General features: G+C 40.8%; 1 protein-coding gene across 3 annotated transcripts in view; it reads right to left on the reverse strand.

Moving 5' to 3' along the window:
* The window catches only part of BMPER (BMP binding endothelial regulator), a 254972-nt gene that overhangs the window by 165050 nt on the left and 65231 nt on the right, over positions 1–24691 (reverse strand). For all 3 annotated transcript variants that reach the window (XM_059932712.1, XM_059932711.1, XM_059932710.1), the window contains exon 6: positions 21482–21564. In XM_059932712.1, coding sequence (XP_059788695.1) covers positions 21482–21564 — 83 coding nt within the window. The remainder of the gene's footprint in view (positions 1–21481; positions 21565–24691) is intronic.

Genomic DNA, 24691 nt, shown 5'->3' on the forward strand with positions numbered 1-24691 from the left:
GCTAGCAGACCTGCTCTATAAGAAATGCTAAAGGGAGTACTTCAGGCTGAAATGAAGACACTAATCAAATCCACATGAAGAAATGAAGGTCAACATTAAAAGTAACTACATAGGTAAATATAAAAAACAGTGTAAGTGTATATTTGTCTCTCATTCCTTTTATTCCTATATTATTTAAAGAAACTGTAAAAAATAATACTGTAAACCTGTATTGATAGGCTTATAACTTATAAAAATATAATTTATATTACAATGATAGTAGAAAGGAAGAGAGAAACAGCTTTATGGAAGAAAGTTTTTATATACTATTAAAATTAAGTTGGTATTATTCTGAACTAGATATTTTATAAGTTAATATGCTAATTAATATCTCCAGGACAACAACCACTAAGAAAATGACTAAAAATATATATAGTAAATAAAACAAAATGAGAATTTAAATGGTATGCTAGAATATATCTATTTAACAAAAAAGAAGGTAGTTAGTGGCAGAATCAAGGAACAAAAAAGATACAAGACATACAGAAAACAAAGAAAAAAATAGCAGACATATATGCTATCTTATTAGAAATTGCCTTAAATGTAAATGGACTAAACATTCCAATCAAAACTCAGAGACTGACAGAATAGATTAGAAAGAAAAGCATGATCCAACTATGTACTGTCTACAAGAGACAAATTTTAGATTCAAAGACACAAATAAGTGAAAAGGAAAAAGACAGAAAAAGTCATACTATGCAAACAGTAAGTAAAAGAGAGCAGCAGGGACTATACTAATATCAGACAAAATTGACTTTAAAATAAAAATTGTTACTAGAGATAAAGAAGGACATTTTATAATGGTAAGAGGGTCAAGACATAATGATTATAAAATAAATGCACTTAACAAGAGGTCCAAAATACATGAAGCAAAAACTAAAAGAATTGAAGAAACAGATAATTCAGCAACAATAGTTGGAGACTTCATTACCCTACTTTCAATAATAGATAGAACAACTAAGCAGAATATCAATAAGAAAAAAGAAGACGAACCACACTGTAAGTCAACTATACCTAACAGATGTATACAGAACACTCCACCCCAAAAGAGCAGGATACACACTCTTTCTCAAACACACATGGAAAGTTCTCCAGGATAGAGCACATGTTATGTCACAAAACAAGTCTCAAGAGATTTTAAAAGACTGAAATCATAAAAATGTTCTCTAATCACAATGGAATAAAAGTGGAAACCATACAGAAGAAAATTTTGGAAATTCAAAGATACATGGAAATTAAACAACACACTCCTAAAACCAGTCAGTCAAAGAAGAAACAACAAGAAAAATTAGAAAATGCTTCAAGGTAAATGAAAATAGAAACACAACATACCAAAACTTATGGGAGTTTCTCTAAAGCAGAGCTTAAAGAAAATTTTATACCTGTAAACACCTATATTAAAAAAGATGAAAGGTCTTGGGCTTCCCTGGTGGCGCAGTGGTTGAGAATCTGCCTGCTAATGCAGGGGACACGGGTTCGAGCCCTGGCCTGGGAAGATCCCACATGCCACGGAGCAGCTGGGCCCGTGAGCCACAACTACTGAGCCTGCGCGTCTGGAGCCTGTGCCCCGCGACGGGAGGGGCCGCGATAGTGAAAGGCCCGCGCACCGCGATGAAGAGCGGTCCCTGCACCGCGATGAAGAGTGGCCCCCACTTGCCTCAACTAGAGAAAGCCCTCGCATGAACCGAAGACCCAACACAGCCAAAAATAAAATAAAATAAATAAATAAAGTAGCTATAAAAAAAAAAAAAAAAGAAAAGTGCTTTAAAAAAAAAAAAAAAAAAAAAAGATGAAAGGTCTCAAATCAATAATCTAACCTTCCACCTAAAGAAATTAGGAAAAGAGCAATTAAACCCAAAGCAATCAAAAGAAAGAAAATAAAGCTGAGAATGGAAATAAATAAAACAAAGATAAAAGAATTCAATAAAACCAAAAGTAGCTTCTTTAAAAAGTTCAACAAAATTGACACATTATTTGCTAGATTAAACAGGAAAAAAAGAGAAGACTCAAATTACTAAAATCAAGAATAAAAGTGAGGACATCATACTGACCTTACAGAAAGGAAAAAAAAAAATTACAAGGGAATACTATGAACAATTATTTGCCAACAACCTAGATGATCTACATGAAATGGTCAAATTCTTAGACACACACAAACTACTGAAACTGACTAAAGAAAAAATTAAAAATATGAATAGACTTACAACAAGTAAAGAAATTGAATTAGTAATCAAAAATCTTCCCACTAAGAAAAGACCAGGCCCAGACGGCTTCACTGTTGAATTCTATCCAATGTTTAAAGAAGAACTGACACAAACTTCCCACAAAGTTCTTTCAAAAAATAGGAGGGAATATTTCCCAACTCATTCTATGAAGCTACTATGATCCTGATAAAAAACCAAAGACATCACAAGGAAAGAAAACTATAGACCCATATGCCTTACAAATATAGACTCAAAAATCTTCAACAAAACATAGAAAATTGAATCTAGCAACATATAAAAAAGATTATACACCAAGTGAGATTTATCCCAGAAATGCAAGGTTGGTTGGTTTAACATATGAAAATCCATCAATATAACACACCATATTAATACAACAAAGAACCAAAATCACATGATCATCTCAATAGATACAGAAGATACATTTGACAAAATCCAACACCTCTTCATGTTAAAATGCTCAATGAACTAGAAACAGAAGAGAATTTCCTCAACTTGATGAAGGTATCTACAAAATAATAACAGCTGACATCATACTAATGGTGAAACAGGTTGGCTGATAAGATGACAAGAAATGCCTTTGCAACCACTTTCTATTTTTTCCCCAACATTCAATTTTTGAAAATTTTCAAACCTTCAGAAATTTTTAGCATTTTGCAATACTTTTAGCAAGAGAGAGAACTATCTAATTTTTTTTTTTTAACCACATAAGACTCATATGTAGACACTCTACTTTAACTTAAGTAGGTACCTCCCAGGCCTAAGAACACTTTCCTTTTTCCATTATAACCACAAGTTAACTATCACACTCAGGGAACTTAATATTAATGCAATAGTATCATCTAATATACAGTCTATCTTCAAATCTCCTCAGTTTTCCTAATAATGTCTTTTACAGTATTTTTTTTTTCAATCCAGGATCCAGTCCATGATCATGTATTTCATTTAGTTTTCATGTCTCTCTCATCTACTTTAATCTAGAACAGCTGCCCAAATTTCTTTTTTCCTTCAGAACACTGACATTTTTTATGAATCTAGACCAGAACTAAATATGAATTTGTCTGATACTTCCTCATGATAAGGTTCAGATTAAACATTTTTGAGTAGAGTACTACATAGGTGACGTTTCAACTATTACTTAAGATGGCAGGTTTGTTTTTAGAATGGTGGTGCTATTTCTCTATTTTTGTGCAAACATGGGGAGGAAAGCTATCAAAAGTCTGTTCATCCAAAATTCATCTGCATCAGTAATTTCTCAAAAAAAATCACAGAACACCAGGCCTTAAAATGGCCATAACTCAAAGGGTCAGTTCTCAGTTCAAAAACAGATAAGCAATGTGAAATCCATATATTTACATGCACTAAAATTCATTATTTGGTCTATACAAATCTCTGGGGATTTCTTAGCTGTCAGCTCTTCCTTTCATTAAATGGATATGAGTATCATTAGTTGCAAGCATAGTAGGGGTTGAGGTCCAATGCTCTAGTGTGGCAATGGTGAGCCCTTTCTTCATCCCATTATTTAAAATCACTATCCACCCTATCCAAAACATTTTTCTCCCCTTCTCTGATTTGTGCTTTTTCCTTAGCACTCTTCACCTGCTAACATACATATTTTCATTTATTTCTCCTGGTTGTTGCCTACCTCCCCACTGGAATGTAATCCTCATGAGGGTGGGCAATTTTATCTTTGTAGTTCACTGTTATACTCCCAGCCAGGCTCTCAGTTCTAGCAGGTATGCAATAAAAATGTTTAATACACAAATGAGTGAATAAATGGATGGATGGTTTCCCCTCCTGCATTGAAATGTGCCAGAGTCACAAGGGCACTAGAGACTGGGGATATTTGAGCCACACAGTTTCCTTTCAAATATAACTTGATCAAACTGTCCCTAAACCTCTTTTCCACCGTCACTTCTCCACCTGGGTGCTCAACATGTGAGTATTATGAGATGTATGGGTTTGTTACAGAAAAGGATTACAAATGGGTCATTTAGTAGATCAGAAAAATGAACACAGTTATTAACCAATTAGTGACAGACATATACAAAACTCTCACAGATCTTGATCATGAAGTTCTGGATATGACCCGCTCCACTAGAGGGTTTGTGGAGGTCTCCAATTCACTTCCAACCATGGTTACCTTTGAAGTTCTGAGGAAGTGGGAGAAACCAAAGGGAATATTTGGAAGAAGGAAATAGAGGAAAAGTGAAGAAAAAAAAAAAAAAACTGAGAATAAAATGGGTTCTCTGTGGCCTCCTTCCCCACCACCAATCATGTCTTTTCATTACCCTGAAGCCCCAGGTTTACGTATAGTTCAACATCAGCCTTTAAGACACATTTGGTTTCGTTCAATGAGGATTGTGGGCAGGTCAGGAACTAAGCAGTCAACAGACTGAATATCATCTTCTCATCTTGACTATAAAGTCTGGAATGAAGGTTCCAGAAGGAAAGGCTCTTTCAGAGAAAGGGGAAACTGATTTTAGGCAAAATATCCTCTCTCTGAAGGAACTAGGAAGTTCTTGTCAAACTATATCTTTTGCAAATGCTGGAATAGTATAAACCAGTAAGTACAGAAAAATCTTTTTCACGTTAATAAAAATTTGGAAGTACAAAAATTATTACATAATAAAAATAAGGCTCAAGAACAAACCTTCGTATAGTTGATTCTTTTTTATGGGGAGAAGACATATCTTGTTAAAGTTTTAGGTGGTTGGTTTTAATCCAAAACTATCTTACCAAACTTCAAACTAACCACAAGACCTTCCTGACTTAGAATTCTAAGTTTTCATTCACCAGACGGCATGTTCTGAGTCCACAAAACCCACCGTGAACCCAGGTGAACTCGAAGTCAAAAAGAGACTCATCGGGCTTCCCTGGTGGCACAGTGGTTAAGAATCCGCCTGCCAATGCAGGAGACATGGGTTCGAGCCCTGGTCCGGCAAGATCCCACATGCCGCGGATCAACTAAGTCCATGCGCTACAACTACTGAGCCTGCGCTCTGGAGCCCGCGAGCCACAACTACTGAAGCCCGCGCGCCTAGAGCCTGTGCTCCGCAACAAGAGAAGCCACCACAATGAGAAGCCCGCGCACCGCAATGAAGAGTAGACCCCACTCGCCACAACTAGAGAAAGCCTGCGCGCAGCAACATAGACCCATCACAGCCAAAAATAAATAAATTAAATGAATTAAAAAAAAAAAAAAGAGACTCACCTCCTAGAAACTTCCACCTTGAGTTCTGACTCTTAAGCTGCTGACAACAATTTAATTTTCTCTCTGGGAACATGTAAGAGAATGGTAAGAGGCCGCCCTGTTGTTAGAAAGAATGACAGTGTGAAATATATTTACAGTCATTGCCAATTTTATGTTCGGGGACTGAGAGCAGGACGGCAGAGAGGAAAGAGATGTTGAGAGCTCCTTGCTAACCTCCACGTTATGAGTCTCAAATTCCTGAGAGAGCCCCTCCGACACCAGAGACTTCCCTCCTGCTGAGGCCTTCAAAACTTCACCTTCTTGGAGAGAAAACAAGTAAGACAAAAGAAAGTTGTTTGGCTTCTAAATTAGACTGGCCTCTCCTCTGAAGAGCTGGAGAGCCGCTGCATCAGACTCTGGCGTCTGCCAGGCTCTCGGCAGCCGGAGGATCGTATCACACTGTTTGGCTGCACAAGCCCATGGTGAGCACTGCTCCCCACGTGCATCCTGCCAACAACAGCAACCCCTCTTACCATTCAGCCTTGACCCTGTGCACATGTTCATGATGTTCTCAAGGACTCTGCTAAAACTGAACGGGAGAGGTCTGTTGGGAGGCTTTGTGGATTTGTAAAGATAGAGGAGGTAATCCAACCTGTCTCCATTAAATATTCAAGTTCAGAGTTCCCAAATTTTGAGAATTCCTAAATATCTACTTCCAAAGAAGGAAAAGCATTCAAGAACTAATGGATCTGAATCTGTTCTGACATTCCCACAAGTCACCATTGAAAAGTGATCAGCGCTTGTGTTTGAGGGCACTGGCCAGACTCCCAGTGGGGTCGAGCTGACCTGGACGGCAACACAAGGGGTCATTTATTAGTGGGTCTTCCAAATGCGTAAACGATTTGATTGTGTTTTCCAAATTAAGCAAGATAACTCCATAAATCTTGGGCAGGGTAGTAGTCAGAACTTTCACAAATGTTAATCAACTGTCGGTAAATACCGATTAGAATTCTGAATTCTCAGAACTATCAAATGTTTGGTATTGTTCATTCATTCATCCATTCAGCAAATAATTGTTGAGTGCCTACTATGTGCTAAACTCTGTTTTAGGTATTGGGGATACAGTCATGAACAAAACAATGCCCCTGCCCTAATGATGCTTATATTCTACCAGGGCAGGGGGAAGATAGCGAGAAAAGAGAAAGACAGAGGGAATAAAGCAAGCATATCAGATGGTGATAAAAAAGCTATGGAAAAAATAAACAAGGTTGGTTTGAGAAGGAGTGTCAGGTGGCAGAGGGTGTTGGTAGCAAAATAGAGTCACCATTTTAGATAGTATTGGTGGGTTATGAAAGACCTCACTAAATAACATTTGACGTTTGAGCAAAGCCTCGAAGGAGGAAAAGGAGCCAGGCATAGGCATCTGCGGAAGAACAGTCCAGGCAGAGCTTTCTACAAATACAAAAAACCTGAAGTGAGTGTGTGCCTGGCATGTTCAAGGAATTGCAAGGAGCCCAGTGTGCCTGGAAAGATTTATGTGAGGGAGAGTCTTGGAAGATAAGGTTGGGAGGGAGCTCTGGCTTTCACTCCAAAAAGAAGGGATGCCATTGGAGGATTCAGAGCAGAGGGAGGCAAACCCTTAGAAAGGATTCCTCTGACTGGTAATTAACAACTTCACTTTCAGCCTTCTTTCTTGGCACAATATCCACCGGGCAGACCACACATCGAATGTGAATGTGGCGTGTGGTAGTAGTAGGCAGGAGGGAAGGTCCTGCGAATGTGAATGTGGGACATGCTCCCTCCTGACCTGGCAGCACTGATTAGACCTACGATGTCCGACGTGGTAGCCACTAGCCAAATGGACTATTGAGTAACTGAAATGTGGTTAACCTGAAACAAGGAGTACTGTAAGTATGAAATACACACCAGACGTTGAAGCCTTAGTATGAAAAAAGAAAAAAGAATGTAAAATGTCCCATTAATATTTTTATAATGCTTATATATTGAAATGATAATATTTTGGATACAATGGGTTAAATAAAGTGTAGTCTTAAATTCTCTTTACCTGTTACTTTCTTACTTCTTTTAATGTGGCTACAAGAAAATTAAAATTTTTGCATTTTTTATTTTTTTATTAAATTGCATATGTGGCTCACATTATACTTCCCTTGGACAGAGCAGGGTTAGAGTGTTACTAGAACAGTGCTTAGACCTTCCCATTATAAAGAAGCAACAGATAAAGGGTAGCAGCTCCTTAAGTGAAGAGAAAGAATGACTCAGACTGCAAAATACTGTCTCCCAATGGACAAAAAGAAAGGCCCTGGAATTTGAAGGCAAAGAGGCAGCTTCTTCATGTAGCCGACTGTGTGAAGGGCAATAGTCAGACACGAAGGAGCTACCTGGTAGGTTTCTCCTCAGAAAACCAATCCAGGAAACTAATTTAAAATGTTTAGGTTTGGGACTTCCCTGGCAGTCCAGCGGTTAAGACTTCGCCTTCCAATGCAGGGGGTGTGGGTTCAGTCCCTGGTCGGGGAGCTAAGATCCCACATGCCTCAGGGCCAAAAAACCAAAATATAAAACAGAAGCAATATCGTAACAAAGTCAATAAAGACTTTTTAAAAAATGTTTAGGTTCGACATACAAATGACTGTCCTAAATTCAAACAGGTTACCACTGAAACTAAAAATTATTCTGCCCTGCAGGAAAGGGAAGGCATCTACTAAGTGCTGGTTACTAGGCAGGGCACTTTGTACGTATCATCTCATGAAATCCTCAAAACCTGGGACTTCTTTAACTTAAAAAAGAAAAAAATGGGGGTGGGGTGTTTTGGCTCCAAAGCTCCAAGGTTTCTCTGAAATCTTCTATTTCATTTCTACAACAAGAAGCAAGGAACCTGTACCCTTTTTGTTTTGCATTAAACTCTTCATGCATGGAATAGCTTTGTAGGTCCTGTTTTCTAGAGCAAGCATACTAGAGATGGAGGAAGAAAACATAAGGTTCCTGGGTATATTTTGCCAAGAAGTAATTCCCCATTTTATGAATGAAGAAAGTGAGGTCTAGTGTATTCATTGATGGAGGAGCAGAGCTGAATTAAATCCCTGCCCCACTGACTCCAAAGACCATGCCCTTCCACCAGGGCCCACTGGCCAGATCCCAAGTAAGATATACAGAACCCACGGTTGGCCCCTGACTCTATTAATGCTCTGGTCATGGCTACCCCCCCACCCCATGGCAAACTCAGGCCTCTTCTGTACCAACATTTGGACAACGCTTGGAATGGGGAAGCAATAAGGGTTAACATGGAGAAGGAAGCAACACCCTCACATCTGCACAGGCCTCGAGGAACAAATGCTGCTGAAAAGGCCAGGGGACAGGCTCTCTTCTTAGAGAACATCAAAACTCTTCCAGAAAACCATCAATCTCCCACTGCCTGGGTTTATACTAATAGGGAGGCACGTCAAGCTACTGGAATGACTTTCCATCTCTGAGCTATGAATCTAAGATTGTATAATAATTGCAGACACACTAAGCCCAACCCATTCATCAACGTGAGGAACCCTGCAGCTGGAGTTCTCTTCCTGACTCTCACTGCCAGCTGATTTTACCGCCTTACCCTTGCCTTGGGGTGAGAAAGAAAAGATTCCTCTGCTTCTAATCATTGTTCTACAATCAAAACCCACAAGTCCATTTCTGGAGCAAAGAACTTCATGTGATCCAAAACGGATGACAGTCTCTTGCTCCTCATTCTAGACATTTTGGAGGCACCAGACATGTCTTAATATTGCAGAGAAGATTTATGGTCAAAGAGTCAAAAATAGCTTCTCTTTATAGTATTTTAATAAGTTGTGGCATAGCTAGAATAACAGGTAAAGACTTTTTGCATTTTTAATGTAATTTATAATAATATTAACTATTTAAAAATGTTTATCATTGTGCATTTGTCAAAACTCATAGATATGTATGCCAAAGAGTGAACTTTACTGTGTATTAATTAAAAATTAATTTTTAAAAAAAGTAAATTTTAAAATGTGGTGATGATAATCTATTAGTATATTAGAAAAATATAATTTCTATTAACTGGTATTTCGAGTCTGTCCAATAACTTGCTTCCTGGGAAAATAAAGGCCTTTTCTGAGTTGGGTAATTATGAAATTATAGAACTGGGAAGCCTCTAAGAAGTCCTTGTTTTACTTATGGGGAAACTGAGTCTCAGGTTAATGGGAAGGTTCCAGATCACATAACAAGCCAGTGACAGAAACAGGGCAGCACCCCAGGTCTCCTCACACCCAAACCGGTGGGCTTTTGCCCACAACAATGCCCCCTAAGGGATATAGAACACATCTGCATGCCTAAAACCACTCAGAACAATATAGTGTAGTAGCAAAAGCAAAACTTTAAAAAATACCGAAAACTTCATTGCACTTTTCCTAGTGCTTGGTCAAATGATTTTACTTAAAGATAGACGTTTAGGGTCAACATCCAGTTTGATTATAAACGAAATCTTGCTTCAATATATGAAAGTTTTTGTGTTGCAAAAACCCTCTTCCAGCCTGATGTTTTTCTGGCACTTAGCGGGCTGAGTTATTAAAGACAGCTGTGTCCATTGTTTATGAATATTATGGATGCTGAAAACCTAATAACAAAACCAAAAATTCTCAAGAGTTCCCTCCCTTTCCTTTTCTTGAACTTGAAACTGAATAGAAACATATTTCCCACCACTGTCAAGACCAGTCACTCCTGTCATCTACCAATCACATTCCTCAGCTCGGATCAGTGAGGAAAAAGCACCCTAGCATCAACACAGCTCCACAACAAAAATGTGAAAGTGTATGAAAAACTTATTCTATCAAATTAAGGCATGAAAAAAATTAACATATGGATCAGTATTAATGATGTGGTGAGGGTAATTTTTCATACTCATTTTGAAATTAAAATGTAACTTCTATTATTGAATATTAGTGCTTAAAATATGAGTCCAGGATACTCCTTCATAATGAGTAACTGATTTTATTGATGTTTGACTACATTATAAATTTAATCTGACCAAAAATGAAACTGGTAACTTTTCCTCCCACTAAAAGAACGTCATGGACAAACTATGGCCTTTCTTTTTATTCACTGTGAATATAGGGGTTTTTTTCTTTTGTTTAACTCCAGCAATATTCAGAGGTTTCCAAAGTCCTCGCACAGAACATCTGGAACATAATATTGTTAATCATGATCACATTATCTGATTCTGTTATGTGTATCATGGAGAACAGAAGAAAGGCACTAGAGCAGAAAGAAGCACATAGAATTATGTGATAGATGCGTTTGACACTGGATGTAAGTCCAGGTTGTTTGTACATTTCATGGTGTTCCTTACACAGAAGGTTCACCCTGCTCCTGGAAGCCTGTCCCCTTTCCAAAGAGCAAAGTCTGCTCGATATATATTTCCAGCTGGCTCTTCTGAACCACAGCTAGAGAACTTAGGTGGGTTTAGAAAGGATGATTCACTGCTGTGACTCAGTGTAGGCTCAGAGATGGGCTTTAGAAGACAAGGTCGAATGTGTGCATTCCCATTCTTCCCCTGTGCGTTTGTGGTCCGGCATCCTCCTATCTTTGGGAGGACCTTGCTGCCTGTGATGTAAATACGTTGCTGCTTACACTAAACAAGTGGTACCATTTAAAATTCCACTCAAAGAGAATGGTGGTAATTGAAGCCATTCACAGGACCACAAAAGCACTGCCACCCTCCAAACTGAACATTCGAATGACATCTAAAAGGTGCCAAAATGTGCAATCAATTCATTCAAAGGATATTTTGTGAATATCTAGCAGTACAGAACTCTGTGATGGTTATTTGAGGAGAGACCAAGCTAGCAATGAAAATGAATTATGCTACTTTACTAAAACAGGCTGCTGTATCGAGATACTGATGGGAATGGAAGGGGGGCAGCTTAAGGAGGACGGGAAATGACAGGGAAAATGGAAGCATGAGGGAAAGGACAAGGGATGGAAGAGTAAAGGGGGTGGGGGGAGCTATGAAGCAGAAACAAGGAAAGGGACAAAGACAGTAGCAGACCCACAGATACCAGTTTTTTAAAAATTAATTTCTCTAGGTAATAATGGACAAAAAGACAAAAAAGTTCAGGAAGTATTCTAAGATACTGTAACACTCACATTTTATTCTATTTTACTGACAAAATGGGATATTTCTTGTACAGAACAAACGTATGGACACCATGGGGGGAAAGCCGCAGGTTGGTGGTGGTGGTGGGATGAATTGGGAGGTTGGGATTGACATACATACACTAATATGTATAAAATAGATAACTAATAAGAAGCTGCTATATAAAAATAAATAAATAAATAAATAAAATTCAAAAATTCAAAAAAAAAAATAGACTATTTCTTTAACATTCACTAATGTTTCCTTTCTCTTCCTCCTACTCCACAGCAAGACACATTCTTAGACTTGCTGTCATCCCGTGAGGCCTTGAGGAGTCAGAGCTCACACCACCCCCATGCCCCAGCCTCTTCACACAGCTACTATGACGTCTCCTCACCCGTTCCTTTAAAAATGCTTTAGGTTGGAGTCTCTTCCTCTTTAGATTTATCATATATCCTTCAAGTCACCATGATCATTGAAAGAAAAAAAGTGAATACTGAATGTACTGTCTTCAAAATAGAAATGAAGACCCAGGTAGGAAGGTACAAAGTTCTAGATCATAGAACTCCTTTTCCAGAACATGGATACTCAAATCAGAGAGTGTAAGACTAGTCATTTGGTCAAATATTTACTGTTTCCTACGTGCAAGACACTGTCCTCAAAGATGTGAGGACATGATGCCTGGCCACAAGAAACTGAACATCTAGAATGCAGAAGGAGGAGAGGTAGGAAGGGATGGGCGCAAGAGCCCCAGTGGAAGATCAGGACTGGAAAGCAGGAGGGGCCCTTGCACTCTGAGCCAAGAGAGAAAGGGATGCCTGAGAAGACAGAGAGGTGGGAGGCTATAGAGCCACAGGCAAGGGAAGAGCCACTGTAGGAACTCAAAGAGTAATTTCCCTTTAGTGTTGGGGCAGGTCCAAGTCACTGTCTCACAATGAAGGAGTCAGAGATAGGAAGAGAGGAGCTTAAGCAAAAAAAGTCTTGGACCAATTAAATTGGGGAGCTGACAGTGTTAACTCACTTTTTTCTTAGTTAATATGTTTGGATCAAGATTTGAGGAGAAAAGATTTGAGGAAGAAGACATGGGATTTCAGCAAACTCTTCCATTATCCAACGTGCCATATACACACTAAGATCAAACTGCACACACGGCACTTTTTTCAGTGTTTTTTAAAAATACACCTTAATGTAAACAGCAGAAGATTATTATTCTTCATACACAGACTGCGATAGAACTTTAACCACTCAACAGAAAAATGAGAAAAACACACAATTTACAGAAGAAACACAGTTGGCTAATAAACATATGAAAGACGCTCAATTTCAGAAGAAAACGTTAATGAAAACAAGATTCTCAAATGGAAAAATAATTTTGGTGCAGGAAGATATACACCTAGGTACTGCTGGAGAGGACATTAGGACATGACTTATATGAGGTATTTTAGCAACACACACACACACACACACACACACACACACATACACCTTAAAATGTTTGTATCCTTGACCCATCAATTATACATCTATGAGTTTAGTCCAAGGAAATAATCAGATAAACAAGGAAAGATTAATTTTTGAAGATGTTTGTTATATTATTCATAATAGTGCAAACTGAACACAGTGTTTATTTTTCATTCCAGAAAAATGATTAAATAAATCATAGTATACTGATGAAATATTATGCAGCTAATAAAAGTTATTTTTCAATGACTTTTTAATGAAACAGAGATATGTTCACAATATGTTAAATGAAAATAACCAGAATGCAAAACTGCATACAGAAGGTGATCCTACCTAGGTATATTACTGTATGTAAATACGGGAAAAAAAAGGTTGGAAGGAAATATATCAAATCATATTAACAGTGGTTTTCTTTGAGTTGTACAATTATTTCTATTTTTCAATACATTTGGACTTTGTATAATATCATATAGCTTATAGTTGGCACATATTATCACATACTGGGCACACACAAAAAATGTTACAGGATGGTTTGATTTGGGCTTACTTTTAATAAATACACCCAAGTCAATAGATTGTAATTGTCTGGAGAGAAAAAGTGAAATCCCCTTCATCTTTGAGCACCCAGTACCTAATACACTATCTAACACATAGCAGACACTCAATCATTGTTAAATTAATAAACAACCGGCTGGCTCTGAAGACAAGTGATGGATGAAAAGATGGAAGAATGAGTGGTTGGAAAGTTCTTCATTCTTGAGTAAAATCGGTATTTTCCCTGGGACTTTTAGGAGATGAAAGGGGTTCATCATGTGACAGACCTTGAAGAGAATAAAAGCAAGAGGAAAAAATTCCAAGGAACGATCTTTGCAAAGATACAGTGAGATGAGATTTAATCCATGGAGCTTGTTTTTCTACCAACTCTCAATATCCATTCCAAACTTCACTCAAATTTCTAAATGTATCTGCTTCTTAGATGGACAGGAGAAAGCAACTGCTCAAAAGCAAGTACACAGTTGCCCCTCTATCCTACTAGGAGGATGAATTTACATTCACAGAACCACTGAAACTCATGTCTAGCTGAACCCAACTCCTCTATATAATCTCCAAAGAGACTGATGCTTAAACTCCATCAGTGACTATTACAAGGAATAGACAGGCCCCACCAGATAAACATTTATTTCTATCCACCTTTGGAAGCGGAAGCACTGAGCATGGCTCTATCCCAGCAACTGTCACATTCTCTTTGTATAGTCATAATTTCTTGGCAAAGAGATGCACACTATAGATCACAGTGTCTCCATTCTCCAACTGATGTGAGGGTAACAGATACGTTTTCATCATTCACTCTGCCATCATTGTGACATATGCTTAGGCTGAAGGCCCAAGGCTGGAATCTGGTATGAGTTTAAACTTGCTGAGACTTGTGAACTTCAGAGAAAGGAAGTGTAATTCACATTTGCATTGTATTAATATCCCTTGCACCAAAATTGGGGTTCTTTGTAGATGCTCACATCATCATTATTTCTCCCTCGAAATATCTGGTTGCTCTTCATTCCACAGATTCAAATGGCATGTCCCACTTTCAAATGTCTACAAACAACCATACATAGTATCTCAAAATGACACTGGTTGGTGGCAGGGAGAGGGTAGATGGGATAGGAATGACATGTGACTTTATACTCAGGCAGTTCAGGATTTCAATTCTTATTAACTTTTTGACCTCAGGCAAGCTATTAAAATTCTCAAATCTCAGTTTCTTCGTCAAAAAAATGGGGCTAATGCCACCTAGGTTACAGGACAATCTTGAAAATTAACATTAAAGCACTATATGTATCTGGTACAGAGTATACACTCAGTAAAAGTAGTTATTATTATCAGTAATTCCTCTATAAATAAATCATTTGCTGATCTCTTTTCAAACTGTGTGTTTTCCTATAACTGCTCAAATGTCATACATGAAATTTCCTTTCCAACTTTTTCCCTATTAGGCTCATTTTTCAGATGGTGGCTCCCTATGTAGAAAAATAACTTTACAGGATGCTTCAACTATAAATTATATAAAGAAATAAGCATAAGGAACCTTAGAAACCACAAAAAATAAAGACATATATGGGGATTAAAATTCAGGGTTTGGCCTGAAAATACATGAGACAGGGCTGAAACAGAATTTAAAATATACAACAGTTATTCCCAATCTTTTTAACATCAAAAAAATTAAGCCTCCTGTTGATTTCAGAAACTTACTGAAAGTACTCAACTAGTAACACAGATAACTCAACCAGACTCATGAAGGCTTTAGGACAAGCCTTGAAGCTCCCACCTCATTAGTTTCCACCAATTCTAAACTAGTATATCATGAAAACTGCCCAATCCAAATCAAGTCCTTACATTAAAAACTCACCTTAATCCAGACCCCTACAAAGAACCTCAAAAATATCCTACCTTTGTCCTATTCCTTCCAAGATATTATTTTAAGGCTCCATCAAGGTAATCATCGATGACCACAGTAAGCAATAAAGTCGGCTTTGCCTTCTTTTGGTGCTATTTTCAAGAAGCAAGAATTTGACACCCCTATAACAAATAGCTGTACATTTATGGAGTCACCCTGAAGGGAATGGCATTACAGTAGACCTTCCAATAGAAGGCTGACAGAGAAATCACAATTGCTCAGATTCATCCTAACATAAAACCCCAAGATTCCGGACCTCATGGTCTAACCAAATGCAGTCAGAGCACCAGCCACTTTTCTAAGCAAGTTGGAGACCCCTCCTAGTGGCCAAGTGCTATCCAGCCCTTAAGTAAAAGCCTTTTTTTTTCAATCGACTGTTCAAAACCGAGACCTTTTTGTCCTCAGAGTGATGGTACAACCACAGTGCAAAATGGAACACTGCAGCAATTACATCAATATTTCAGACTAGTTTTGCAAACTACTCTGAAGGTTTTTGGCCCACACTGCTTAGAAAAACTGCCCACATTGATCTAATTCACTCGATAATTGCTCAGTTCTCCAATTTATTGCCCGGATGTGGCCAAATTTCTCCCCATGGACAGGGAAGATATAATGACAGTTTATCATTAAAATGCGCCAAATTGCACAAATTACCAAAAGTAAGGCAGAGGCCGTGTGAGAGGATTCAGGCATGGAGGGTCCCAAGTTCCCATGTCAGAGGAGCAGCGGTGTGGCTGGTAACATGTAACTTGGATTGCCCCGGCATCATGTGACCACAGAAATGACAAGCTGTCCCACTGTGTCCTATTACAGGGAAGTACAATCTGAAGCTGGACAGACTAGAGCAGGGAGAGGTAGGACACATCTCCTCATATTTCAGGGCAAGGTCAACTCTGAGGGTAGAGAATTACAGTCTCTTTTCAAAGCTCTGCCACAGCGAGTGGCCCCGGTCTCTGGCAGGTGTTTCCGGCCACTGCATCCTCCTGCTGCCATGAGGAGTGGGAATCTTTGAGGCTTAGACAACACTTTTCAAACAAGACATCCTCAGGGAAGTCATCCACATTCCGTACAAAGCGATTTATAATAAGTACTACAGCGGCTGAACATAAACCCATCTTCCCTTCAGAAATGGAAAAGATGAAATGTGCAGGGGGGAGATATCGTAGCAGAGGGGAGAGAGAGGCAGTGGGGAAAGAAAGGGCAATCAAAGTCAGCATTCGTTCATTCCTGAATTCAGCAATTATTATGAAGATCCATTATGCACCAAGCACTGAAGATACAGAAGTTACCATTTTACCCTCACAGAGTTAAATAAAATCATCACACACAAAAATACATAATTACAAATCATTTTAAATGTTTAGGAAGTAAAGTATGGGTTGCTCTAAAGGGTTCAGCAACAGGACCTGATCTGGTCTTGGGGGCCAGAACAAGCTTCTGGAAAGAAGGAATGTTTGAGCTTCCAAGTACAGGATGAGTGGGCGTTACCTAGGTATGCGGCACCAGACGATAGAGCAAAAAGGAGAGAAGAAAGAAAAAGCAGCCGAGGTAAAGGCCATGAGATATTAGACCAGGGCTCCTCAAGCTTTATTTGTTAAAGGAATCTTCTAGAAATCTCCCTAAACTGTAGATTTCAATTCTGGGTCTGGGGTAGGGCCCACGCTTCTGCATTTCCAACAAGCTCTCAGGTGAGGCCAACACTGCTGGTTGGGTGCACGCTTTGTGGAGCAAGGATCCTGAAGATCTGCCCAGAGGCCAGAGCAGAGAGAACGAGGGAGGGTCAGTGATGAGGCCAGAGAGTTTGGCAGAGGTCGGACCACACCAGGCTGTGCAGAGCATCTTAAGGAATCGGGTCTAAGAGGAACGGGAACCATGAAGATCTGCATTTCCTTTGTTCTCTCCAAATAACCTTGCTAGGAGTTTCATTTTCCCTGGGAGACAGCACTTTGCAGTATTTAAAGTGTAAGTGAGAGCAAAGGTGTTTATGGACTTCAGGGGTTCTAAGAGCCAATAAAGTACAGCTCCTTCATCACAGACAGCCCATTAACAAGGCATGTTTATTAGTAAAAATCCTCAGAACTGAATACGCCTTTGTCAGCAAAAGTGATCTTGGCCAGTTAATTTGGCTGGTTTTGCAGACTGAGGACTTGCCACTCTTTTTAGAGTGTCCTACGCCTCTGTGGGCTTCCCTGCCTTCAGTAAGTGATTTCCAAGGATGCGGAGCCCATAGGGTTCTTAAAATAGTTTGGTGAAAGAGAACACAAACGCCTCTCGTTGGCACTTTGGTCTTTAGCCTTACAAGCCTGAAGACGTTGGCTTTTCCAGAAAAGTCTGTGCCAACTGCCACCAGCCCGTTCCCTGAAAATGTGATGAACAAAGGCACAGAGAACTGTTTGCTGTTCAGTTAGCCAGGTCATAAAAGCTCAAGCTTAAACGAGGTAGAAGCAGCCAAGTGCTTTTAACCAATTGCTCGATATACTTTATAAACTATTCTTTGCTTCTGCCATAGGAAAAAAGCATCTTCTTTCGTTTTTAAAATGAACGCAGGACTCATTCACACTGAACACGTGACATGAGGAATGCACTCTGCTATGACTCAGACAACTCTAAGGAACAGCTAAAGGAACTCAAGTGATTGCCACCCTGACTAGTACCAGCTCTACAGAGAATTAATTCTCTTGACTCTGTCGTTATTTATAATAGGTAAATGGGGATGATACAGTTTAACAAGTGATAGTGAAGCACCGCATTTTCTAAGTGAATCATGATGTTAGTCTCGCCTAAAAATCAGAGAAGCTCTGCTTCTGTAATGGGTAAGAGCGAGTGGTTGTGAAATCCTCTCCAGATAATCTCCAAACATTAGCATGTTCTGAACTATCTGGAATGCTGTATATACTATCCTGACCTAAAGCAAGGATGTAAAGTCATGTGTAAGGCATTTGTTCCATCATCCAAGGAATCCATCTCAATCAGATGAAGTGTCTTTCTGGTGGTCTGCCTGTGTCACCACATCCCAAAAACATGGGTAGACAGATTTTCACAAATTTAGAGAGTGTAACAAAGGGGGCTAGAGGTACAATACAATTTTCATGGTGTATATAATATCTACTTGAGAGGGGGTTACCTTGAAGAGTTGGCAGTTCATCCATCAGAGATGGGTAATATACACTAGAGATGCTTTACACATCATGACTCCATGGGGTATGCTCCAAGGCAAACAGTAATCTAATGAGAATGGGCTATCTATCTAACAATAACTATTCTCCCAGGCAAGAAGGGCAAGAAGGAGCTGGCCAGCTGTAAAGGGCAGAATTGTCACAGTTTGGAAGGAAAGAGATTACTGGCTTTAGGGTACTCCATCACAAGATAAGAGATACGAAAGCAAGCGAAGAGCGCTAGCTAACATCACTGAGCGCCCACAGTGCTGAGCACAGAGGTGGGCAAGATGAGCGTAAGAAGACGTGCCTCCCTCCCTGATGGAGTACACAGTCTAACGCAGAACAGGAAAATAATCCAGTAACCGTGCTACGACGGGGCAAGTGCTCACCTGGAAGTGTGTGTGTGCGTGTGTGCTGTGTGTGCATGTGTGTGCCTGTGAGGGAAAGATGGCAGGTAAGCCAGCCAGTGAGAGCCCTGAGCCTCAGGAATACAAGTGAGAAAACAGTTGCTGCTTCTGCCTGGAGGGATGGAGTGGTCAGAGAGTTGCTATGGGTGGTGATAACTGACTTTGAAAGGCCAAGCACTGACCAGGTGAAGGAGGAAAAGAAAGGGATTCCACACAGGGGCAGTGGCATGAGCAAAGAAGAGGAGGCATAAGAAAGTAATGGGTTCAGGGAAAAGCTAGTGATCCAGTGTTCTAAAGATGTGCGGAAGAATACCTACACGGGTACGTGTATGTACATATATACCTTCACATTCAGAGATATAAAAATACTGATGTCTGTGTATGTACCTATACACATTCATATTCAGAGATATAAAAATACTGGTGTCCGTGTTTGTACGCACATATATGTACCCGTATACATACACATATATGTTGTAGCCCACTGTTGCTACCTACCCACCTCCTTACACCCTCACACACTCCGAGCCTCACAGGGCCAGAGCCAGACCGCACGTTTGCAATATTGCCTTCTAAACAAACATCTGCCCAGTTGTCACTCTCAGGACAGGGCCGTTTGCTGCTAAAACATTATCTCTTTTATGAGTGTACTACATCAAAAGATCGCAAAATAAAAGCATATTAAAAACCAATTTATTTTAATAACAAGCTGCAAAAAAGAAAGCTTATGCCTCAAATTTTTATATTCACCAAAAGAAAAACTGCTCTTATGACCCTCCCGATACCCAAGCCAACTCACAGATGTCCTGTCCCCAAGCAAGAGCTCCACGGTCCCTTCTCCTTGTGCTAGTAACTCACAGACTGACGTCAGGGACACAGTCAACGCCATTAGCTGCCCCTTACATGCTGAGGGTGGCAACGTGGAGAACTAGAAAGAATAGAGGATTAGGAATATAGGAATGTAGGAGATTAGAATATAGGGATATAGAAAATAATGTAGAATATAGGTCTGGAGGAACTCACGAAGCAGGAAAGCTTGGGCAAGCAACCACATCTTTGGATTTTTCTTTCTTCAGTTGAAAATGAAAGCAGGACTTGCAGGGGCCTGAACTTGGCCCTCCAGTGTGTTTCGATCAGCACGCAGTGTGTTTAAAAACACATGGAATCCGAATGCCTTGAGTGCATTTGAGTATGTGACTATAGATAGATACAGATATAGACATAAATATCCTCTCTCTCTTTCCCTCCTCTCCTTGTTTTCCTCCTTCCCCCTGCAAAAACCATCACCCTTGGTCATGTTTACTTTAATGTGGACTCTCTAGGTTGTGTATGCATATGTGCTATAGGATGGGGGAAATATTTTGGAAAAGACATGTAGAGAAATGACAAATACTATGATTTATGATGATCCACATATGATTCTGCTTTGGTGAAATTAGGATGCTGAAGTTCCCCATGTATTTTTTTAATATTCTGAGATGAGTACTGTATGTTCTTTATTACAAAAGATTAAAAGCTTAAAAAATATATGGTTGTACAAACTCACTACTGTAAATAACGTGGAGCAGCGGTTTAAGACTAGATTCCCTATCATCACCATTACCACCATCACCACCAATGAGTTTACTCCAAATTTAAAAGACATTAATAAAAAAGATCTCTTTAAAATTATAAAATTAGAAGTATTACACCAAATTCCGTTTTGCATTCCTAAGCACTCTGAAGATATCCTTAGCCTGTGAATTACAAATCAACAATGCCTAGAAAGGCAAGTCTATGGTTTTGTCTCACTAATCCCTCCTCCGCCCTGAATCCATGGTTTAGAGGCGTTTCCTCTGTCCGTTCCCCTCAACATAATTGACCAATCCTCAGATCAGCTTCTCTCCGAAGCAAGCTGCATTTATCTCCATCTGCTTCCCATTTGACTGCACTAAAGAACTCAACAGCTGCCTAAGCAAGAAGCTTCTCGGGCCCAAGAACAGAGAATCCATGTCTTCCCAAAGAAGAATGTAGGTGGAGGGAATCAGCCTCTCTCCCTCACTCTTTAGACCAGTGGCTGTCAATCAGTTTTCCAAGACACACGTGGCAATGTCGGCAGACACTGTTGCTTGTCCCAGCTGAGGGGCTGAGTGCTCCTAAAATCCAATGGTAGAGGCCAGGGATGCTGCTAAACGTCCTACAACACGCAGGACAGCTGCCACCACAAAGGACCACCCAGCCCAGAATGTTAGCACCGCCAAGGCTGAGAAACCCGCCTTAGAGTGATGAGCTTTTCCCTTGGCTCCACATCAGGAGGCAGAGGAGGAGAGACCATAAGGAGACTTAGGGCTGCTCTTGGTGAGTCCCAGCCACAATTAACCAGAAGGAACGCCCTTGGAACATCCAGGGCAGTACTTACAACACAGGAACACTTGGTACATTTGTCTCCTTCTGGCTGAAATTCCTCCCCTTCTCGGTACTGCACCCCCTCAAACACACAGCCTAGAAAGCAAAGAAGAATTTTGATTTAGGGCAGCAGCCTTGATTCAGCTTGACACTATCCTTCTATCCACTGTGCATCCATCCCCACCCTCACCCCCGCCTAGCACAGTGTCCTCTTCAACCAGAGAACAAGACTGCTTCATGGTAAAATGATAGATAGATAGATAGATAGATAGATAGACAGACAGACAGACAGATAGATAGATATAATATAGACATAAAATTTTATGTATATATATATATATATATGGAATACAAAAGATTGACATGGGTCCAGAAACCCGAAGATACTAGAAAGCAAGCAAGACATTGGAAGCCAGGTCAGCCTAGGCAGCATCAGTGCAGGGTTCTGAGCCCTGCAGAGTCTGAGGAGCTCACCGGGACAACTCCAACCACAGCCAGGGAACCAAATTCCAGAGGGGTCAGAAGAGGCAAAGAGAAGGTCAAGCAACAGAAGTCATGGTTGAGCTAAGGAGCAAACGACACGAATAGCTGCCACTTGGAGAATACCCAGAAGTGCCCCCAGCCTCTACCAGACCCTTCACACCCCTGATCTCACTCCGTCTTCAGTGAGCCTAAAGCACAGACTCTTACCACTGTCCCCAAAGACGAGGAAAACATGGCCTAGAGAGAGAAACAACTCACTCAGCGGGGCAGGTGGCAGAGCTGGGACGCGAACTCATCTCTGACCCACTGGCCGTACCGTACAGAGGGTCAGGCACCAAGGCAAGAAAGGACAGAGGCAAGGCTGGAGGTGCCACACAGGTTCTCAGTCCCACCCTATGTGCTGTTAAAGGGCCTATGATGCCCCCATTAAGTTTGGCTAAATATAGGACCAAAAGCCCAGGAGGTGCCTCCTATTCAGAAAGACGGCCAGGTCCCTGCTGTATTCTCAAGTGATCTCACAGATGACTGGAAGCACGGGCTGGCCAGCAACCCTGTGTCACCTGGGCCATGGGAGGACCGTCAGCTAATGGCAATCCACTTCCCTCAGGACTGTCCTCACGAGGTACTTTGCCAGAATAGCTGAGGTCACTTTCCACATAGTAGACAGTGCTGGAAGCAGCACTTCCAATGGGTGAAACTCAGCAAAGGGGGCTCTTGTGAAAGACTGACTCATGTCCCTGAGAGTAGGTATTCAAGGCCTGCCCACTGAAGTCATCAACAGAACCCACCAAACTCTCAAAGCAGCTGGTTCCTGACAAAGGGAACATCTGAACATATGAGCATTGCCCATAACCACCCGACCTGGCCACTGGACCTATTCATTTTAAAGCTAGATATGGAGCCCTTTGTTCAACTGAAAGACACGGGGGCAAATGCTACTGAAGCTGAATGGCTGAGTGAACTGCGGCTTTAAGGTCTTTCTGATGCCCACACCCAGAGCCAGTCATCAGCCACCTCCTGCTGTTCCCTTTGGTGCAGGGAGACTTGGTAAGCTTGGGACCCTCCTAGTGGCTCTATCTCAGCCCCGTTAATAATGGCAGGTGCCCAGTCGTCTCTTTTCAAAGGACACTTCCAACAAAGGGTCTCCAATGCTTTCATATATGTTTGCACCACTGGTTCTGTCATATGGATTGCCAGACAGGTTAACTGCACAATCTACATTTGACAATTTAAATAAGGAAATTTTAAATGAAAATTGCACGCAAACTGTTCCTATCACGACCCAACGTCCTTGAGCAAAGAGTCAGATGAAAAGGAAGGAGCAGGCAACCAAAAATGCCCTGAAATCTGTTTCAGGGAGAAACTGACCACAAGCTGTATGTGTTTGTCATTATGTGGAATACCATTCCGTGATCAGTGACAGATGCCAGTCCTTCTGAATTACAAGGATAATACCCCAAGGCTTCGCTTAACTGTCCCTATCTAGACTTGGCTGAAGGCTCCTTCCCAAGACACAGGATAATGCATCCTGGATGTGGCCTCTTCTGAGTCTTCTGATTTGCATCCTAAAGGTTGGCCTTTGAAATTAAGGAGCGAGAGTAAAGTTGATTCTTGACCCCATAACCAAGGGCACAGTGCCTGCCCAGGTGTCAGGGGGCTGGTGTGTAGCACTGGCAAGCTAACTTTTAAAGATCTGCCTCCTAGGGCATCTGGACCCAAGTTGCAAAATTATCACAGTGTGGGGATAGGGGGAGGTAGTGCAGTATGAGGGTCAAGAAAGAAAAGGGGCCAGACCCCAAGCCCACCTTTAGCCGTTACTCACTCCTGGGTGTTGGGCAGGTACTTATCCTCACGGAGTCAAATTTCTTCCTGGATGCACTACAGACAGTACCTCATCCCTCACTGGGATGGTGGTGGGGACTTAGCATTATGATATATGCAATCACGGAGCTCAGTCTTTCCTTCCTGGGAACTCAACTCAAAAACAAAGTGAGAGGACTTCCCTGGTGGCGCAGTGGATAAGAATCCGCCTGCCAATGCAGGGCACACAGGTTTGAGCCCTGGTCCGGGAAGATCCCACATGCCGCGGAGCAACTAAGCCCGTGCGCCACAACTACTGAGCCTGCGCTCTAGAGCCCACGAGCCACAATTACTGAGCCTGAGTGCCACAACTACTGAAGCCCGCGCGCCTACAGCCCGTGCTCCACAACGAAGAGAAGCCACCGCAATGAGAAGACCACGCACCGCAACAAAGAGTAGCCCCCACTCACCGCAGCTAGAGAAAGCTCCCACGCAGCAACGAAGACCCAACACAGCCAAAAAAAATAAAATAAATTAAAAAAAAAAAAAAAAACACAAAGTGAGAAAAGCAACTGCTCAAATATGATAACTTCAACTGCTGAAATAAATTCACTCTGCTGTTTGTATATGCACACTTTCAAAGGCAGGCTAAAAATATGACTATCTCCTAAGTGAGAAGGAATGTTATATATGCCAAGTTGATTCTATATCAATAAAGCAACAGTCTACTCAACAGAACTGAATTAATATTTAAGAGCTTCAATACCTTTTACATCTCTAGGGCATATAAAATTTGCTCTGTTATCCATCTCAAGCTTGGCTGTGTACAGTAATTTTCTGGGAGGCCTGAGTGTCGCCCTCGGAGACTCTGATGGAATTGGTCTGGGAGGCAGCCTGGGCATCAGGATTTATTTTTTAAAACTTCCCAGGTGATTTTCAT

This window comes from Balaenoptera ricei, chromosome 9 (genome assembly GCF_028023285.1).
Source record: "Balaenoptera ricei isolate mBalRic1 chromosome 9, mBalRic1.hap2, whole genome shotgun sequence".
Lineage (NCBI taxonomy): Eukaryota > Metazoa > Chordata > Mammalia > Artiodactyla > Balaenopteridae > Balaenoptera > Balaenoptera ricei.